This window comes from Dendropsophus ebraccatus, chromosome 7, assembly GCF_027789765.1.
Source record: "Dendropsophus ebraccatus isolate aDenEbr1 chromosome 7, aDenEbr1.pat, whole genome shotgun sequence".
In the NCBI taxonomy this organism is placed as follows: domain Eukaryota; kingdom Metazoa; phylum Chordata; class Amphibia; order Anura; family Hylidae; genus Dendropsophus; species Dendropsophus ebraccatus.
The window spans coordinates 16,315,962-16,333,275 of record NC_091460.1 but is presented as its reverse complement, the minus strand read 5'-3'; the positions used below and the strand labels follow the sequence as shown (position 1 = coordinate 16,333,275).

The 17,314-nt window shown below is 47.0% G+C and overlaps 1 protein-coding gene across 2 annotated transcripts; it reads left to right on the top strand.

Annotated features, from left to right (window-relative positions):
- Nucleotides 1-368: 368 nt before the first annotated feature.
- LOC138796667 (uncharacterized) lies at nucleotides 369-16,160 on the top strand. Of its 2 annotated transcripts, XM_069976293.1 has the most exons (10): nucleotides 369-517; nucleotides 3,811-4,131; nucleotides 5,447-5,470; nucleotides 11,755-11,877; nucleotides 12,555-12,659; nucleotides 13,919-13,987; nucleotides 14,258-14,296; nucleotides 14,441-14,542; nucleotides 14,812-14,910; nucleotides 15,852-16,160. In XM_069976293.1, exons 1-10 carry the CDS (start codon nucleotides 391-393, stop codon nucleotides 15,908-15,910), a joined length of 1,068 nt encoding a protein of 355 aa, XP_069832394.1. In that variant the 5' UTR covers nucleotides 369-390; the 3' UTR covers nucleotides 15,911-16,160. The 2 variants fall into 2 exon arrangements, with proteins under 2 accessions (XP_069832394.1, XP_069832395.1); XM_069976294.1 differs by lacking the exon at nucleotides 5,447-5,470.
- Nucleotides 16,161-17,314: the final 1,154 nt, after the last annotated feature.

Below are 17,314 nucleotides of genomic sequence, written 5' to 3'. Positions count from 1 at the left end.
TATTACTCATCATCATCATCTATTACTAATAAAATACTACAATATTATTATTACTCATTATCATCATCATCATCATCATCCCTCCTCCTCCTAACGCTTCTCCCTATTGCTGCTATTACAGCGGTCTGCAGACCGGACCAATACCACCAGAAAGACACCAGATTTACTGCCCAGTACTGAACAGTAGGTGGGAGACTCAAAAAAATAAAAACAATTAAAAAAAGTTGTTTCCTTCCCCCTGCAAGGTGGTGCTGCTGCCTTAGTCACCGCACCATGTGTGCCTAGTGGGAAGTACACAATGTGATGCCACACACCCCTGACCCCCCAGTGGGAAGTACGGCCCTAGTGACAACACAATATGATGTCACCCACCTCAGACCACTCACCCACATGGAGGCTGGTCTAATCCCCTCCCCTCCTGTCATACCGGTATTGTGCCATCTACTGGCCCGGCACATCAAACACATGTATGCTGAGGAGATGCTGCTGCTGCCAGTGCTGCTCCTGACGGGGATCGGTAAGTGCTCCCCCTATTCCCTCTGTTACTATGGTATATAGACTTTGTAGCCTATATACTGTTGTAAGAGTGATAGTTATTAAGCTGCAGGGCGCAGCAATACACTGAGCTGTATGTATACATGTAGAACGCAGCCGTGACCACATAGGTAGAATAGCAATATACAAAGTCATAGAGTGATCCTGACCTACATGCGTGTTGTATATATATACATGGTAAAGTACAGACGAACGACAAACTCAGCTCTGCTATATCTGTATGTTTAGAACTCATTACATGACAAGCTGACAGCGTAATAAGAGCTGATCAGCCCATCATCTGGGAAATGACTGTACAAGCAGAACCGTATGTATTTCCTTATATACAGTCAGATTTATTAGCTGCCTTCATACAAAGGAAGCGATAAGATATAGAAGAAAAGAGAACACTCTGGATGTGCTCAGTAACTCTGTCACTCAGTAACTGTTGGGGTTCAGCCATGTTCTCCGCTGGACATCTGACTCTTGGCGGCTGGGGAAGTTGGATGTCGCCCTAGGGCTGCCAGGATAACATGGACAAAGTTACATAGGCTGTAGCCATGTTTTCCAGGTTTCACTAAGAGGACATCCAACTTCTCCGGCTTCTCATTCGGGTTCGGAGAACAGTTTGGTAAGTCTGCCCAACACTAAAGGTGAAAGATTCAGGGCAAATCCTACTGACATGCGTACTTACCTATAGTGGTCGTACATCATAGGCACAACACTACTTATAGGGATGGTGATATCCCAAGGAGACCCAGTGAACAATGGATATGAAGAACAGTGGATATCACCAGCACTATTCCCCAGGAGTGAGGGGGACCATCTATCCCCCCCTAGAAATCAAAAGAGAATGACCCCCCCCCCCATATTTCACAGGGGGTGAGTTCTAAATTACACAAAGGCAATGGGGGAGATTTATCAAACATGGTGTCAAGTGAAACTGGCTCAGTGGCCCCTAGCAACCAATCAGATTCCATCTTTCATTTTCCAAAGAGTCTGTGAGGAATGAAAGGTGGAATCTGATTGGTTGCTAGGGGCAACTGAGCCAGTTTCACTTGACACCATGTTTGATAAATCTCCCCCAATGTGTTTCAATGACCTTGCCGCCATCTTCATCAGGCTTCGGCCTCCTTTCTTCATATCCTTCTTTATCCAAGAAAGGAAGGAAGTATCGCCCTTTGCTGTTTTTTTTTGCTGAGATTCTGTAAAGCAGGGACGGGGAACCTTCGGCCCTCCAGCTGTTGTGAAACTACAATTCCCATCATGCCTGGACAAATAAAAGTTTTGCTTTAGTTTTGGCTGTCCAGGCACGATGGGAATTGTAGTTTCGCAAAAGCTGGAGGGCCGAAGGTTCCCTATCTCTGCTTTACAGCTACCAGGAAGGAGGCATTATAGGTAGAAACATCGTGTAGTCGAGAAATCCTGAGTGTGCGGCTAAGAAAGAAGAAGTGCGCTATGTCTACACACGTATAACACAGAGTCTCCGTACTCCCAGGAGAACAGTAAATCCATAGCGACCATAGAATCCATAGTGACCAGAAACTCTATAGTGACCAGAGAATCCATAGCGACCAGAGAATCCATAGTGACCAGAGAATCCATAGCGACCAGAGAATCCATAGTGACCAGAGAATCCATAGCAACCATAGAATCCATAGCAACCATAGAATCCATAGTGACCAGAGAATCCATAGTGACCAGAGAATCCATAGCGACCAGAGAATCCATAGGGACCAGAAACTCTATAGCGACCAGAGAATCCATAGCAACCATAGAGGAAAGCAACCAGAGAATCCATAGCAACCAGAAAATCCATAGCTACTGACATGAAACATTGTGAGGGGGAAAAAAACTGTCAAAAATGTCAAAGAAACAAGCAGTCCAGGGTGGGATCCCTCTTTCTGTAGCAGCGGTAGAATAGTATGTGAGAGAGGACGCAGCGCTCCTCAGGACCCTCCCAGAGCCAGATATAGCATCAAGAATGTGCTGACCAAACTTCCTGTAACCCTGCTAGAAAGTGAGAGACAGCCCAGGATATAATGTACAACCCCATAGAGGCCAACAGGGCAGACTATAACCAGGTGCATGACTGCTAAATAATAATCCACAGGTAACACTGCTGCTGGGAGGACTGGGGTATTGGTGGTCAGGAACCGCATCTATAGGGATAAGTGCCAGGCAGCTTAGATACAGTATCACACATGATAAGCTTAGATACAAGGTTCAGCAGGCAGTATCAAACATGACAAGCTTAGATACATGGCTCAGCAGGCAGTATCACACAGGATAGGCTTAGATACATAGCTAAGCAGGCAGTATAAGGGTGGGTTCACACTACGGAATTCTCGCAGATAAACTCCGCGGAATTCCGTCTTGTGTCCGCGTGCACGGCCGCACGTCTTTCCGCCGGCTCCATGTCACTTCTTTCGGCGGATAGTGGAATACGCCGGCCCATAGAATGGTGTCTATGGAGCCGGCGGAAAGGCGCGCGGCCGTGTGCGCGGACACACGACGGAATTCTGCGGAGTTTATCCGCGAGAATTCCGTAGTGTGAACCCACCCTAACACATTACAGGCTTAGATACATGGCTCAGCAGACAGTATCAAACTGGTTAGGCTTAGATAAATGGCTAAGCAGGCATAATCACACATTACAGGCTTAGATACATACATGGCTCAGCAGCCAGTATCAAACAGGTTAGGCTTAGATACATGGCTCAGGAGGCAGTATCACACAGCATAGGCTAATGCTGCGTTTACACGAAACGATAATTGGCCCGATCGTACGATTAACGATGTCGGAGTAACGTTTTATTTTTTTCATAACGATCAGCGTTTAGACGGAAATTTGTTTTGCGATCATTTGCGATCGCTTAAGCCTATCTCACACATTGGTTAAATCGGCGAACGACTGTTTACACAGAACTATATGCTAATGTTTTGCGAGCGACGATTTGAGAACATGTTGTAAGATCAGAATGAACGATTTCTCGTTCGTCGTTTGATCGTTCGGGCGTTTACACGTACGATTATCGTTCGAATTCGATCGTTATCGCACAAATTCGCACAATAATCGTTACGTGTAAACGCAGCATTAGATTCATGGCTCAGAAGACTGTATCACACAGGATAGACTTAGATACACACCTTAGCAGGCAGTATCACATATTATAGGCTTAGATACATGGCTAAGAAGACCGTATCATATAGATATAGGCTTAGATATTATATTAATATATCTCATGTCTTTTTGTGTTCTTCTCGCTCCCTCAGGTCTTGTTATAGCCGAGGACCCCATAAATATAACTGGACACCTGGGCCTCCCCCTGCACCTTCCTATAGGTGAGGCCTACCGGTCCCAGGCTTCCTATAGATTCGACCTCAGTTCCAGCAGCAGTCGGATCGGCTCCTATGATGACGGAATACAGGGGCTGAATGGATACAATGGCCGCCTGTCATATAATAAGGAGAACGGCACCATCACCCTGGACAGGCTGACCGAGGGGGACGGGATCACATTCAATGTCACCTTGCAAAGGAGCATCAACAACCAACTAAGGTCACAGATCCTACATTACCTGATCAACATCAATGGTGAGCACCCCAAACATCCTAGAGACAGGGGGCCGCTATATGTAAGCCTGTGTGATACACTCTGCTCAGGCACTGTATCTAAGCCTGGCCTGTGTGATTCACTCTGCTCAGGCACTGTATCTAAGCCTGGCCTGTGTGATACATTCTGTATCTAAGCCCAGCCTGCCCGATACTGTCTGCCGAGACTGAAGGTAACTGAGAAAGCTGGGGTGTAAAGGCAGGTGGGCCGTGGTGCTAAACAGTAAGGGTACGGCCATTCCTATTATACATATAGTATATACAGTATATAATTATACTGTAGTATAAAATCCGCATATAAATCCATAGAAATGAACAGCAGATATTATAGGGTTCAAGGGCAAGACGGTCACCAGGAAAATCCCATCAGAGACTGAGAAAGGAGGAGAGGAAGAGTTTTATAGAAGACTGTAAGATGTGCAAATATAAGTCCACACATAATAGTGAATAGATACAATTTACTTAAAGGGGGACTTCAGCTATTTTTCCCCTCCTTTCTAATCTACCGGTGTCTGAAAGTTATATAGATTTGTAATTTACTTCTATTTAAAAATATCTAATCTGCTAGTACTTATCAGCTGCTGTATGTCCTGCAGGAAGTGGTGTATTCTTTCTAGTCTGACATAGTGCTCCCTGCTGCCACCTCTGTCCATGCCAGGAACTGTCCAGAGCAGCAGCAAATCCCCATAGTAAAAGCTCTCCTGCTCTGGACAGTTCCTGACATGGACAGAGGTGGCAGCAGAGAGCACTGTGTCAGACTGTTTCCACACCACTTCCGGCAGCTGATAAGTACTGAAAAACTGGAAACAGATTAGTTATATAGATGTGAAAATTACTTCTGACACCAGTTGATATGAAATAAACAAAGATTTTGCTGGCGTGCCCCTTTAAGGCCCCGTTCCCACTGAGGAAAGGTAGCGGAATTCCGCAACGGAATTGTCCGCCGCGGAATGCCGTTAGCCTCCCGCTCATAATGGGAGTCTATGGGAGGCGCGCGCTCCTGCCCTGTCCGCGCTGAAGAATGAACATGTTCATTCTTCAGCGCGTACAGAGCAGGAGCGCGCGCCTCCCATAGACTCCCATTATGAGCGGGAGGCTAACGGCATTCCGCGGCGGACAATTCCGTCGCGGAATTCCGCTACCTTTCCTCAGTGGGAACGGGGCCTAACCCTTGAATACTTACCAGGCCTGGAGGGGGAGTTGAACTAAATGGTACACATTGTGCCTAGATTTATGTTTCATTTGCTTGTTTCAACGCTTGTTTTTTATTTCTTTTTTTCATCTCCTCCAAACACAGAAGAAGAGGCGGAAACACAAGCAGGTCAGTATGTGTTACAGGGCGGTCAGTAATACCTGGTCATTGCTCACAATCTTCGTATCCAGCTCAGTCGTTGGGGATAAGAGCAGGAACTATGAGTACGATGGGAGGGCAGTGACGGACCGGGTCCGACCTATGGGATTAATTCTCGGGGTCAATCCTACAGTTACTGCACATGATTATTTTGGGGTCTCGTGCTCTTACTATTGTCTATCTAATGCGCTTAGTGACAACGATTATGTGGTCACCATGATGGATACACTAGTGGTACTGTAGAGGAGGAACAATATGTGACCAACTACATAAGGGGGTGAACTGAAGGTGCCTGACACTGACCCTATTTATATTGTCACGTGTACACTAGGAAAAACTGGGCCAAATTTACTAAAACTAATCCTTAGTGCCAACTATTGGTTATCTTAAAGGGAACCTGCACCATGAAATGCTCTCTGATCTCTCGGTATCAGGTTATAGAGCAGGAAGAGCCGAGCCGATTGATAGATATCTATGAGGGGGGAAGATTTAGGATAACTTGTAACTTATATTTTTATCCTAAGGAGTCTTGTGTCACTCAATGATAGGACCGCTCACTGGACTCCTAGGCATGGACAAATCTGAGATTTCATTCAATAAATTATGACTTAGGGCCTATTCACACTGAGCAAAATAGACGGAATTATGAATGGAACCCGCGCCGCGGACTCCGCTCGTAATCCCGCCTGCCTCACTGTCTCATTGTGATGTCTCGTGTGACATGTCAATTTTCTGAGCGGAGGGGCAGGAGCAGGGGCGTAGCTAAAGGCTGATGGGCCCTGGTGCAAAATTTTAGCTTGGGGCCCCCCCATCTCCCCCCCCGATCAGGCAAAGTCCTATCTAACGTTATATCCAATTACTCTAATGTGCCACCATGTTCTAATGCCCTGTCACTGCCTCCACCTCATGTACTGCACTACTGCCCCCTATAATTAATGGACTGTACTGTGTCATTGTCTAATCATTGTATTCCAATCTTTGACTCTACAGCTGAAAAACTACAACTCTCATCATGAACTGCCAGTTGGAAACGATGGGGGTTGTAGTGCTGCAACCTGAAGAGCCACATGCTGGAAAACTACAACTCCCATTATAAACTGTCAGCAGGGCATGATGAAGTTTGAACTTCTGCAACCTGGAGAAGTCACCTGATATCACCTGCAGTCCTATGTAACACCACAGATAACAGTGATATCCCTCTGAGTACAGATGATGTAATAGTCACCTGCAGTCCTATGTAACACCACAGATAACGCAGTGATATCTCTGAGTACAGATAATGTAGTAGATGTCCCCTGCAGTCCTATGGAACACCACAGATAACACAGTGGTATCTCTGAGTACAGATCATGTAGTAGATGTCACCTGCAGTCCTATGTAACACCACAGATAACGCAGTGATATCTCTGAGTACAGATAATGTAGTAGATGTCCCCTGCAGTCCTATGGAACACCACAGATAACACAGTGGTATCTCTGAGTACAGATCATGTAGTAGATGTCCCCTGCAGTCCTATGTAACACCACAGATAACACAGTGATATCTCTGAGTACAGATAATGTAGATGTCCCCTGCAGTCCTATGTAACACCACAGATAACACAGTGATATCTCTGAGTACAGATAATGTAGTAGATGTCCCCTGCAGTCCTATGGAACACCACAGATAACACAGTGATATCTCTGAGTACAGATAATGTAGATGCAGCACAAGCTGGAGCTCAGCGCGGTAAAGATACGGCCATAGGACATAGCTTGGGCCGCCAAGGCAGATGTCTGGAGGAGGGGGCGCTGGTACTTGCTGTCATCTGATTAGGTAAGAGGCCCAATCAGATGACAGCATGTGCCAGCGGGCGCAGCGGGACAGATTAGCGCAGTGCTTCCCAACCTTTTCCACCTCGGGGCGCCCCTACTAAATGATGTTCTACAAAATAAGAAAACCGTCATACAGTGACTCACCGGTGATGTCTTCTTTGATCTGAGGCGTCACTTTCCCTTTTCCTCTCCATCCGGCCCAGACCTCCATGATGAGTCCTTCCAGATACGTTTCATCCCCTTAGAACCTGCGAGACAAACAATTTAGGCTCCGCACATTTCTAGCAGCTTCCTTTCCTTTCTCCCTCCTGTAGGCTCCCATAGTAACTGCGCTGTGTGGTGTAATGTGCAGTGAAGCGAGTAGGAATGTGGGATGCCCCCTGTATGTAGGATCCCCTGCTGTGCCCCCATGAGCTAATAATGCCCCCAGAGGTGCCCCCATGGACTAATAATGCCCCCAGAGGTGCCCCCATGGACTAATAATGTCCCCAGAGGTGCCCCCATGAACAAATAATGGCCCCAGAGGTGCCCCCATGAGCTAATAATGCCCCCAGAGGTTACCCCCTTGAGCTAAAAATGCCCCCAGAGGTGCCCCCATGAACTAATAATGCCCCCATGAACTAATAATGCCTCCAGAGGTGCCCCCATGAATTAATAATGCCCCCAGAGTTGCCCCCTATGAACTAATAACGCCCCCCAGAGGTGCCCCCATGAGCTAATAGTGCCCCCAGAGGTGCCCCCATGAACTAATAATGCCCCCAGAGGTGCCCCCATGAACTAATAATGCCCCCAGAGGTGCCCCCATGAACTAATAATGCCTCCAGAGGTGCCCCCATGAACTAATAATGCCCCCAGAGGTGCCCCCATGAGCTAATAATGCCCCCAGAGTTGCCCCCATCAACTAATAATGCCCCCAGAGGTTCCCCCATGAGCTAATAATGCCCCCAGAGGTGCCCCCATGAGCTAATAATGCCCCCAGAGGTGCCCCCATATACTAATAATGCCCCCAGAGGTGCCCCCATGAACTAATAACGCCCACAGAGTTGCCCCCATGAACTAATAATGCCCCCAGAGGTGCCCCCATACAATAATAATGCCCCCAGAGGTGCCCCCATATACTAATAATGCCCCCAGAGGTGCCCCCATATACTAATAATGCCCCCAGAGGTGCCCACATGAGCTAATAATGCCCCCAGAGGTGCCCCCATACAATAATAATGCCCCCAGAGGTGCCCCCAGATACTAATAATGCCCCCAGAGGTGCGCCCATACACTAATAATGCCCCCAGAGGTGCCCCCATATACTAATAATGCCCACAGAGGTGCCCCCATACAATAATAATGCCCCCAGAGGTGCCCCCAAGAACTAATAATGCCCCCAGAGGTGCCCCCATACAATAATAATGCCCCCAGAGGTGCCACTAAAAAAACAAACATCCTACTCACCTAATCCGCGCTGTGTAGCTGCAGGCAGCAGCTCTCCTCCTCCTCTTCGGGCTCCATCTTGCGAGCCGCAGGGACGGGACTTCCGGCAGGCGTGATGACGTCACATGATCACGCCTGCCGGAGAGGTCACGTCCCGGCCTCCCATAGGCTGCTGGTATGAAGTGCCGGCAGCCTATGGGAGAGAATACAGGAGGAGGACGCTGACAGGTCCTGCTCCTGTATTCTGATCGCTTTAATGTTCCGCCCGCTCACTGTGCTCACTGTGCGGGTGGAACATCAAAGCGATCTGTGCATCCCGAGAAGCTGCGCGGCCGCAGCTTCTCTGGATGCTCAAAAACAAGTGGCAAGGGGGGCCGTGCGGGCCCCCCTAGCGTAGGGGCCCGGTCGCCATGGCGACCCCGGCGACCCCTATAGCTACGCCACTGGGCAGGAGACATTACATTAAAAAAGTGAGGCAGGCAGAATTACGAGAATTAATAGCCCTGGTGCATCATCTAGCAGTGTAGTCAAGTACTTTTAAACTTAAAAAAAAAAAAAAATCCAATAATTACTACTTTTTGGTGGCAAATGTCCGCTGGTGTATTCTCCTCCCTCTTCCCCATGCACACCCATCTATCCTCCTCCAGGCCTCTCTGTCCCCTGCAGACCCTTCAATACTCCTCCAGAGCCCTCCATCCTCCTCCAGGTACATCTCTCCCCCCCAGACCCCTCTATCCTCCTCCAGGCACATCTCTCCCCTCCAGACCCCTCTATCCTCCTCCAGGCACATCTCTCCCCTCCAGACCCCTGTATCCTCCTCCAGACCCCTCTATCCTCCTCCAGGCACATCTCTCCCCTCCAGACCCCTCTATCCTCCTCCAGGCACATCTCTCCCCTCCAGACCCCTCTATCCTCCTCCAGGCACATCTCTCCCCTCCAGACCCCTCTATCCTCCTCCAGACCCCTCTATCCTCCTCCAGGCACATCTCTCCCCTCCAGACCCCTGTATCCTCCTCCAGACCCCTCTATCCTCCTCCAGGCACATCTCTCCCCTCCAGACCCCTCTATCTTCCTCCAGGCACATCTCTCCCCTCCAGACCCCTCTATCCTCCTCCAGGCACATCTCTCCCCTCCAGACCCCTCTATCCTCCTCCAGGCACATCTCTCCCCTCCAGACCCCTCTATCCTCCTCCAGGCACATCTCTCCCCTCCAGACCCCTCTATCCTCCTCCAGGCACATCTCTCCCCTCCAGACCCCTCTATCCTCCTCCAGGCACATCTCTCCCCTCCAGACCCCTCTATCCTCCTCCAGGCACATCTCTCCCCTCCAGACCCCTCTATCCTCCTCCAGGCACATCTCTCCCCTCCAGACCCCTCTATCCTCCTCCAGGCACATCTCTCCTCTCCAGACCCCTCTATCCTTCTCCAGACCCCTCTATCCTCCTCCAGGCACATCTCTCCTCTCCAGACCCCTCTATCCTTCTCCAGGCACATCTCTCCCCCCCAGACCCCTCTATCCTCCTCCAGGCACATCTCTCCCCTCCAGACCCCTCTATCCTCCTCCAGGCACATCTCTCCCCTCCAGACCCCTCTATCCTCCTCCAGGCACATCTTTCCCCTCCAGACCCCTCTATCCTCCTCCAGGCACATCTCTCCCCTCCAGACCCCTCTATCCTCCTCCAGAACCCTCTATCCTCCTCCAGGCACATGTCTCCCCCCCCCCCCAGACCCCTCTATCCTTCTCCAGCCCTCTTTGTCTCCTCTATCCTCCTCCAGACCTCCCTGTCCCTATTGGATGCCTGTTTTCTGTTGGCACAATGAGACAGGAGATGTGTTTGTTGCATAGAAAGTCCATGTAGTCTGTCTTATGGAAAGAGAGGGGGAGAGAAGGGCTTCACTTCTACCCATTCACTAACGATTGTTGGGGATTAGGGATGAGCGAAGTGAATGTCCTCTTCCATGTCCTCGGGCCTCCAGACTAGTCAGGCAATTACTAACTGAGATAGGACAGCTCCATGGCCAGTGATTGGCTGAGCAGGCTGTCACTCTTGCCTTGAGAGTGACAACCTGCTGAGCCAATCACTGGCTGCAGCTCATTGAAACAGCTAAACAATTGTTGTCCAAGGCATAAATCTAGCTCTTTTCTGATGCAACAATAGGGGGTGCTACTATGAAAAGTGCATGAAAAGGGGAAGTCCAGCATTTTCAAAAAACCGGCAGCCTTCAGGGGGAGGTGGGAAATTGATTACAAGTAGGAACTTACCTCTCCCTGTGGCCGCGGTAAGTGGCTGGAGTGGCCACTGGACCCCCGCCAGAAGTAATTTTCCCCCAAGTTGTGATGAAGTCAGGACTCGTGGGGGAAATGCCTGTCCTGGCTGATTGACTGGCCACTCAGCCAATCAGCATCCCTCCCCAGTCACTACTGGCGGAGCGGCCAGTCCATTGGCTGGGTCATGACATGGGGATCCCGGAGCCTGGCGAGGGTCATGCGGTTGCTGCCAATGCTCACCGCGGGCACAAGGACAGGTAAGTTGTTACTTGTAATCAATTTCCCCCCTCCCCTGAAGGCTTTTAGAAAAAGCCAGCCTTCTCCTTTAAATACAAGGCTAAGACTAAGAACCCAAGGTTCAAGTTTATGCAAATCGAACTTGGGTTTACAGGTTTGCTCATCTCTTCTGTCATCATGGATCGACCCCCATCACTACATGCATTACCCTTTCCCTCTTCTTCTAGATTTAAGACTTACAAGGTGGTGACTTACAAGGAGATTTACAAGATGGTGACTTACAAGGAGATTTCTTTCAACATGTGGTGTTAAAGAGACAGTTTTCTTCCTTCTGGAGTAGAGCTCATTTGCATACTCTTTTCCCAGAGAGCTTTGTCCGCTGGTGGTCTCCATAAGCAGTAACAGTACCCCCTCATGACTACAATAATACATGACAAGAGGTGTGCTTCTGGGAGAGTTTTATGGTTCTGTTGTATAGTCTTCTCGACATCTCTCTGCTTTGTTTCAGAGCATTCCATAAAAAACGTGACCTCGTCCTCTACTGATGGCGTCCTCACATTTGTCTCATTCTGCCTATCGCTGGACTCTCCTGTTAACACCATAGCCTTATTGGTGTGTTGGCTAATACAAGGTGAGTAACTTGTATACAGGAATCTAATATTATTACCCCCTTCCCAACCCAAAATCTGGGCTTCTGGGCCTCATTTGCATAATAACAAAAAGGGCTGGTGTGCCATCTCTGCGCTTATTCATCTGACAGGTGTCTGTATGTGATACACACCGATGTGCACCTGGGATGTCTCCTGCCATCTGCTCCAAGGCCGCCACACATCAGGGTTTCCTACTGGGGGAGAGATCATCTTCTTGGTGTGTCTGCCCCATCTTGGACCATATAGCCATAACTAGGAGATAAGACCAGATGCTGGGTCTCCTTGTCAACAGCAGAGGACACTAGGTCGGAGGGTAGTGCATATAGTATGGGCGCCCAACCCTCTGCACCCTTTCCCCACCCAACACATACACACATACACACACAGTCTAAAGGCCTTATTACAGCCAATAATCGTACAAGTATGGCCAATAATTCTACAAGTGCGGCCGATAATCGTTTGGTGTAATAGGGCCTTAAGGCCATCCATGGTCATGACCACTCAAATAGTCAGAGCCATAAGTTCGGCTATCACCACTCATACAGACACACGGAGGTCTGGATCAGTCCTTTAATGTCACTGCCCATTGTATTCATGACATCACAACAAATCTATATGTTAAAGGTTTCAGCATTTTCACATATTTTATTATTGCCAGGAAAGTATAACAATCTGGATGGAGACTCCATGGATTTGGCCGGTCACGTCAACTCTTGTTTCACCATCGCATTTCAAGTCTTCAGTATCGTCTTCATGTCAATTGGTAAATATGTGATATATAACACATTATGTATCATGTTTAGCAGATATTACCTCATAGCGCCTATATACATTGCTCTAAAGTCTTTACTTTCTGCTTTGTATCATGTGTGGTATCATCCTCTATCTTTTCCCATCTTTTATTCATTATTCCATTTTCCATCTTTTTGTCCACCTAATACACCATACATGTACAGTAGATGGCTATACCCACACTAGGTTTGTAATATCTATTACAACTGACACCCCTAAATGAAATAAAATTCCTTACAAAAGCAGAAAAAACACCATGTATAGCCTAACTGCATGCTTCAGCTGACCATATGAGTGATTACAGTGCAGGCATGTCCAGTGACTACAGGTGGGCATCTTCTCTGATCGTACACTTCTTCTTCATGCAGCTCAGACCATCATGTTGGCTTCTCCCAGCTATGGCTCATCTCTTCAGAGTTTTCTGTCCAGGCTCCTTGGCTTCCTACTTTCTCTCTACTGATATTCCTCCTCTTTTTCCTTAAAGTGGTTGTCCTATAAAGCAAAGTTGGTAAAATCAGATGTGAAATGTGTGTATATATATATATATATATATATATATATATATATATATATATATATATATATATATATATATATATATATAATGTCCACAATACAGCGCACTCCCAGTTCCAGTGCTGGAGTGCCAAGCAACGGAGATTGGATAAAAATCTCCACTAAATAAATCCAAGAATTTTACGGCACATCCGTATAGTGAAAAAAGTTGTGGTATTTATTGGTACATCAAAAAGCAAGTGCAACGTTTCAGTCTCATCTCGAGAACTTTCTCAAGCATGCTTGAGAAAGTTCTCGAGATGAGACTAAAGCGTTGCACTTGCTTTTTGATGTACCAATAAATACCACAACTTTTTTCACTATACGGATGTGCCGCAAAATTCTTGGATTTATATATATATATATATATATATATATATATATATATGCTGTATTAAACTATAATAGCTTACATCCCTCGTGTTTTAATCCCCATCACTCTGATCACTTCCTGGTCTCCTCTTTGAAATGTGACCAACACTTTTAGAATATTTGTGCCCCCTCACACTAAAAATACCTATTCCTATACCTGTTCCTATGTTCCTATTCACTGGGAGCGAAAAGATATAATAAAATAGATAAGGAAACAGTACATATAGTATACTGTAAAGTTATTTACATAAGAGCAGAATCTCCCGTTATGATCAATCATATGAGAAATCTTTTGGTTATCAGGAAACGCTTATGGTTGGCTCCTTCTGTTGGTTCCTATCAGTCTCTTGGTCCACATACTGAAACACTTTGGTAAGTTATCCACAGTAGGATACATGCTCATTATTTTGCTTGTTCAAGGTGTGTCAAAGAGTCACAATTCACTTTAAGGGAACGCTCTGGGTAGAATTGATGCTTGGTTACATCTAGCGCAAGATCTGCAGGGGCGGAGAATGTTACAGAGGTTCTGTGAGTGCCTGTGTTATGCTCCGCCCCTGCAGATCCTACACTGGGCCAACACATCATTATTTCATGGATTGTTGTAATAAATGACTGAGAACTTCCATTACTGTGTTTCTACAGAGCAGCTACCTGAACGTGTTCTAAATGCTCTTCAGATTGGTAAGTTATAAGTAAAGGTCTGTGCTACACATCCTGCTCTGGCCGTTGTTATGGCTTCCATAAAGGTTGTAACCCAGCCAGGGGAGTAACTACAACATGCTGGGCCTCACAGCAAGGTTTATGCATTTGCTTCCTCCTTTTTAGTGAACAACATGGATGCCGGATGTAAGACGATGTGGAAGACCATCCTATTGCTCATCCAGATCTTGTTTGCAGTCTTTGTAGGACTCCTGTACAATACGTTCGGTGAGTCACAATTATCTAATGTGGTTGTTGTCAGATCCACAATGGGCCGATGTTATGTTACTAGTCAGGACGGCCTTTGGTTTATTGGGAAATAGTCCATTACCTCTTAGGGAACCTTGATGTTTGAGGCTCTCAAGGCTGCTGTACAGTGTCCGGAGAAGACCTCACATCTCCCTCATAATTGATCACATTTTTAAGGTAAAAGTTCTGTTGAATACCTGCGAGGGGCTCACAGTCTAAATATCTACGTGTTGCTGTTCTTATTTTAGATCAAATCCTGGAACTAGAACCGTCCCGGATTGGTTTTCTGTGCCTTTCAGTCATCCTTTCTGCTGCTTTAAAACTGGGAGTCTTCTTTAGTATTTTTAGTAAGTACCGAGCTCTGTAAGTCCTGTTTTTCCTGACCACTTATAGAGAAAGCCTGTGAGTCCTGCTTCCACCACCACTCATAGACAAAGCATGTGAGTCCTGCTTCCCACAACGCTCATAGAGAAAGCCTGTGAGCCCTTCCCCCACCACTCATAGAGAAAGCCTGTGAGTCCTGCTTGCCACAACACTCATAGAGAAAGCCTGTGAGTCCTGCTTCCCACACCACTCATAGAGAAAGCCTGTGAGTCCTGCTTCCCCCACCACTCATAGAGAAAGCCTGTGAGTCCTGCTTCCCCCACCACTCATAGAGAAAGCCTGTGAGTCCTGCTTCCCCCACCACTCATAGAGAAAGCCTGTGAGTCCTGCTTCCCACAACACTCAGAGAAAGCCTGTGAGTCCTGCTTCCCACAACACTCATAGAGAAAGCCTGTGAGTCCTGCTTCCCCCACCACTCATAGAGAAAGCCTGTGAGTCCTGCTTCCCACAACACTCATAGAGAAAGCCTGTGAGTCCTGCCCCCCACCACTCATAGAGAAAGCCTGTGAGTCCTGCCCCCCACCACTCATAGAGAAAGCCTGTGAGTCCTGCTTCCCCCACCACCACTCATAGAGAAAGCCTGTGAGTCCTGCCCCCCACCACTCATAGAGAAAGCCTGTGAGTCCTGCTTCCACACCACTCATAGAGAAAGCCTGTGAGTCCTGCTTCCCCCACCACTTATAGACAAAGCATGTGAGTCCTGCTTCCCACACCACTTATAGAGAAAGCCTGTGGGTCCTGCTTCCCACCCATCCATAGAGAAAGCCTGTGAGTCCTGCTTCCCCCACCCATCCATAAACTATCTTAAACTATTTGAAGATATCTTGCACTTGACATAGACATGACTGGATTTATTGACTCTTGCTGTATATATTCTAATTTATGCCCAATTTCATGTTTTTAGGATTCCCGTTTTCACAAGTTTCCTCAGATGAAACCAAGTCCTCATCTGGTTACACTTAAAGCGACATAAAATAGTCCTATAATGGACTTGTATAATGGATGTGCAGGAAGCTGATATCTGACAACACCCAGAACGTTCACACTGCCTGACACTGAAGCTTAGCCCATCGGCAGCTGACAAGCTTGGGTCCTGGTTGCACCCTATGGCATTATAATTTATTGACGTTGGACAGAGTTGACATTTTGCAGTGTCCTGATACCCACATCCTACCTACAAGTCTAAACCTGTCGTATGTCTGAGGAATGTCTTGCAAAGTATCTTTTTTAATAATAAATTTTTACTCCAAAGTGTGTGTAATTGCTTATATTAATACATAATTAAATATGTAGAGTAGAGATGAGCAAACCAAATATGAACCAAATTTTGTTCCGCACCTTACAAGTTCGTAAACATGGTGGGCACACAAATTAAAGCACATAAAAAAAAGGGCATGCTCACCTGTTCATGCTCCCCCGATAATCACAACTGCCTCCAGCCCACTTAGCCAATCACTGGCAGTGTCGTTGTCACGTCAGTCAGTGATTGGCTGAACAGGCTGTATTTCTCGGCTTGGGATTGACAGCCCGCTCAGGAAATCACTGGCCTTGGCGCTGGCTCATGTGACAAGAGTGACAGTCCCAAAAAGAGAGTGATAGCCTGCTCAGCCAATCATTGATTGACTGAGAGAGGACAGCACCGTGGGCAGTGATTGGCTGAGCAGGCTGTTACTCTTCTTTTGGGACTATCACTCTTGTCACTGACTGAGATGGACCAGCACCGCGGGCATTGATTGGCTGAGCGGGCTGTCACTCTTGTCTCAGCCAAGAAGATGGATGCGGCTGCTTGATTAGCAAATATTAAAAAATTGGTCTGAAAGATAGAATTTTCATTGAAGTAAAATCTGCAATGGGTTTCATTGTGTTATTTACATAAAATTCCGCTAAGGTTTGGATGGCGGCAATGGACCAATTAAATGTGTCTATATCTGCGAGAATGGAAGGAAGATGATGGTTTCCTAGGAGTAGACCCATCTTGAAGGGACAACATGTTTGGTCCATACTGTTAGACCATCCACAATGGATTATAATGGGGAAGTAGGAAGCTGCAACAAGTAGGTTCTTAATGGAAAAGGTTAGGTAGGATTCAGTCTTCTAAAATAGACCAGAGTTGAGAATGAAGGTTATTCCAACATATAGGAAGTTGGTCTAGAACAGATTAGGGGCTCCCCAACCAGCTGTAGCTAACCTTCACAATATTCTGGATATTCTGGCCTGTTTCCCACTCCAATTACAACCAGACCTGCTCTGTTTCGTGATGTCACGTTTTTTTTTAGGAGAATTGAAGCCTGTCTGATCTACTAAATTTAGGGAAATAGCACTTTATGTGCATTTCCCATAATTAGTGTATATTAGAAATGTGTCCAA

Bases quoted from the DNA above. Each gene is read 5' to 3' on its own strand.
- LOC138796667 (XM_069976293.1), top strand. From the start codon at position 391: ATGGAGGCTGGTCTAATCCCCTCCCCTCCTGTCATACCGGTATTGTGC. The intron at 11,878-12,554 runs GTGAGTAACTTG...TATTATTGCCAG, and splicing joins GGTGTGTTGGCTAATACAAG to GAAAGTATAACAATCTGGAT. The intron at 12,660-13,918 runs GTAAATATGTGA...TTTGGTTATCAG, and splicing joins TATCGTCTTCATGTCAATTG to GAAACGCTTATGGTTGGCTC.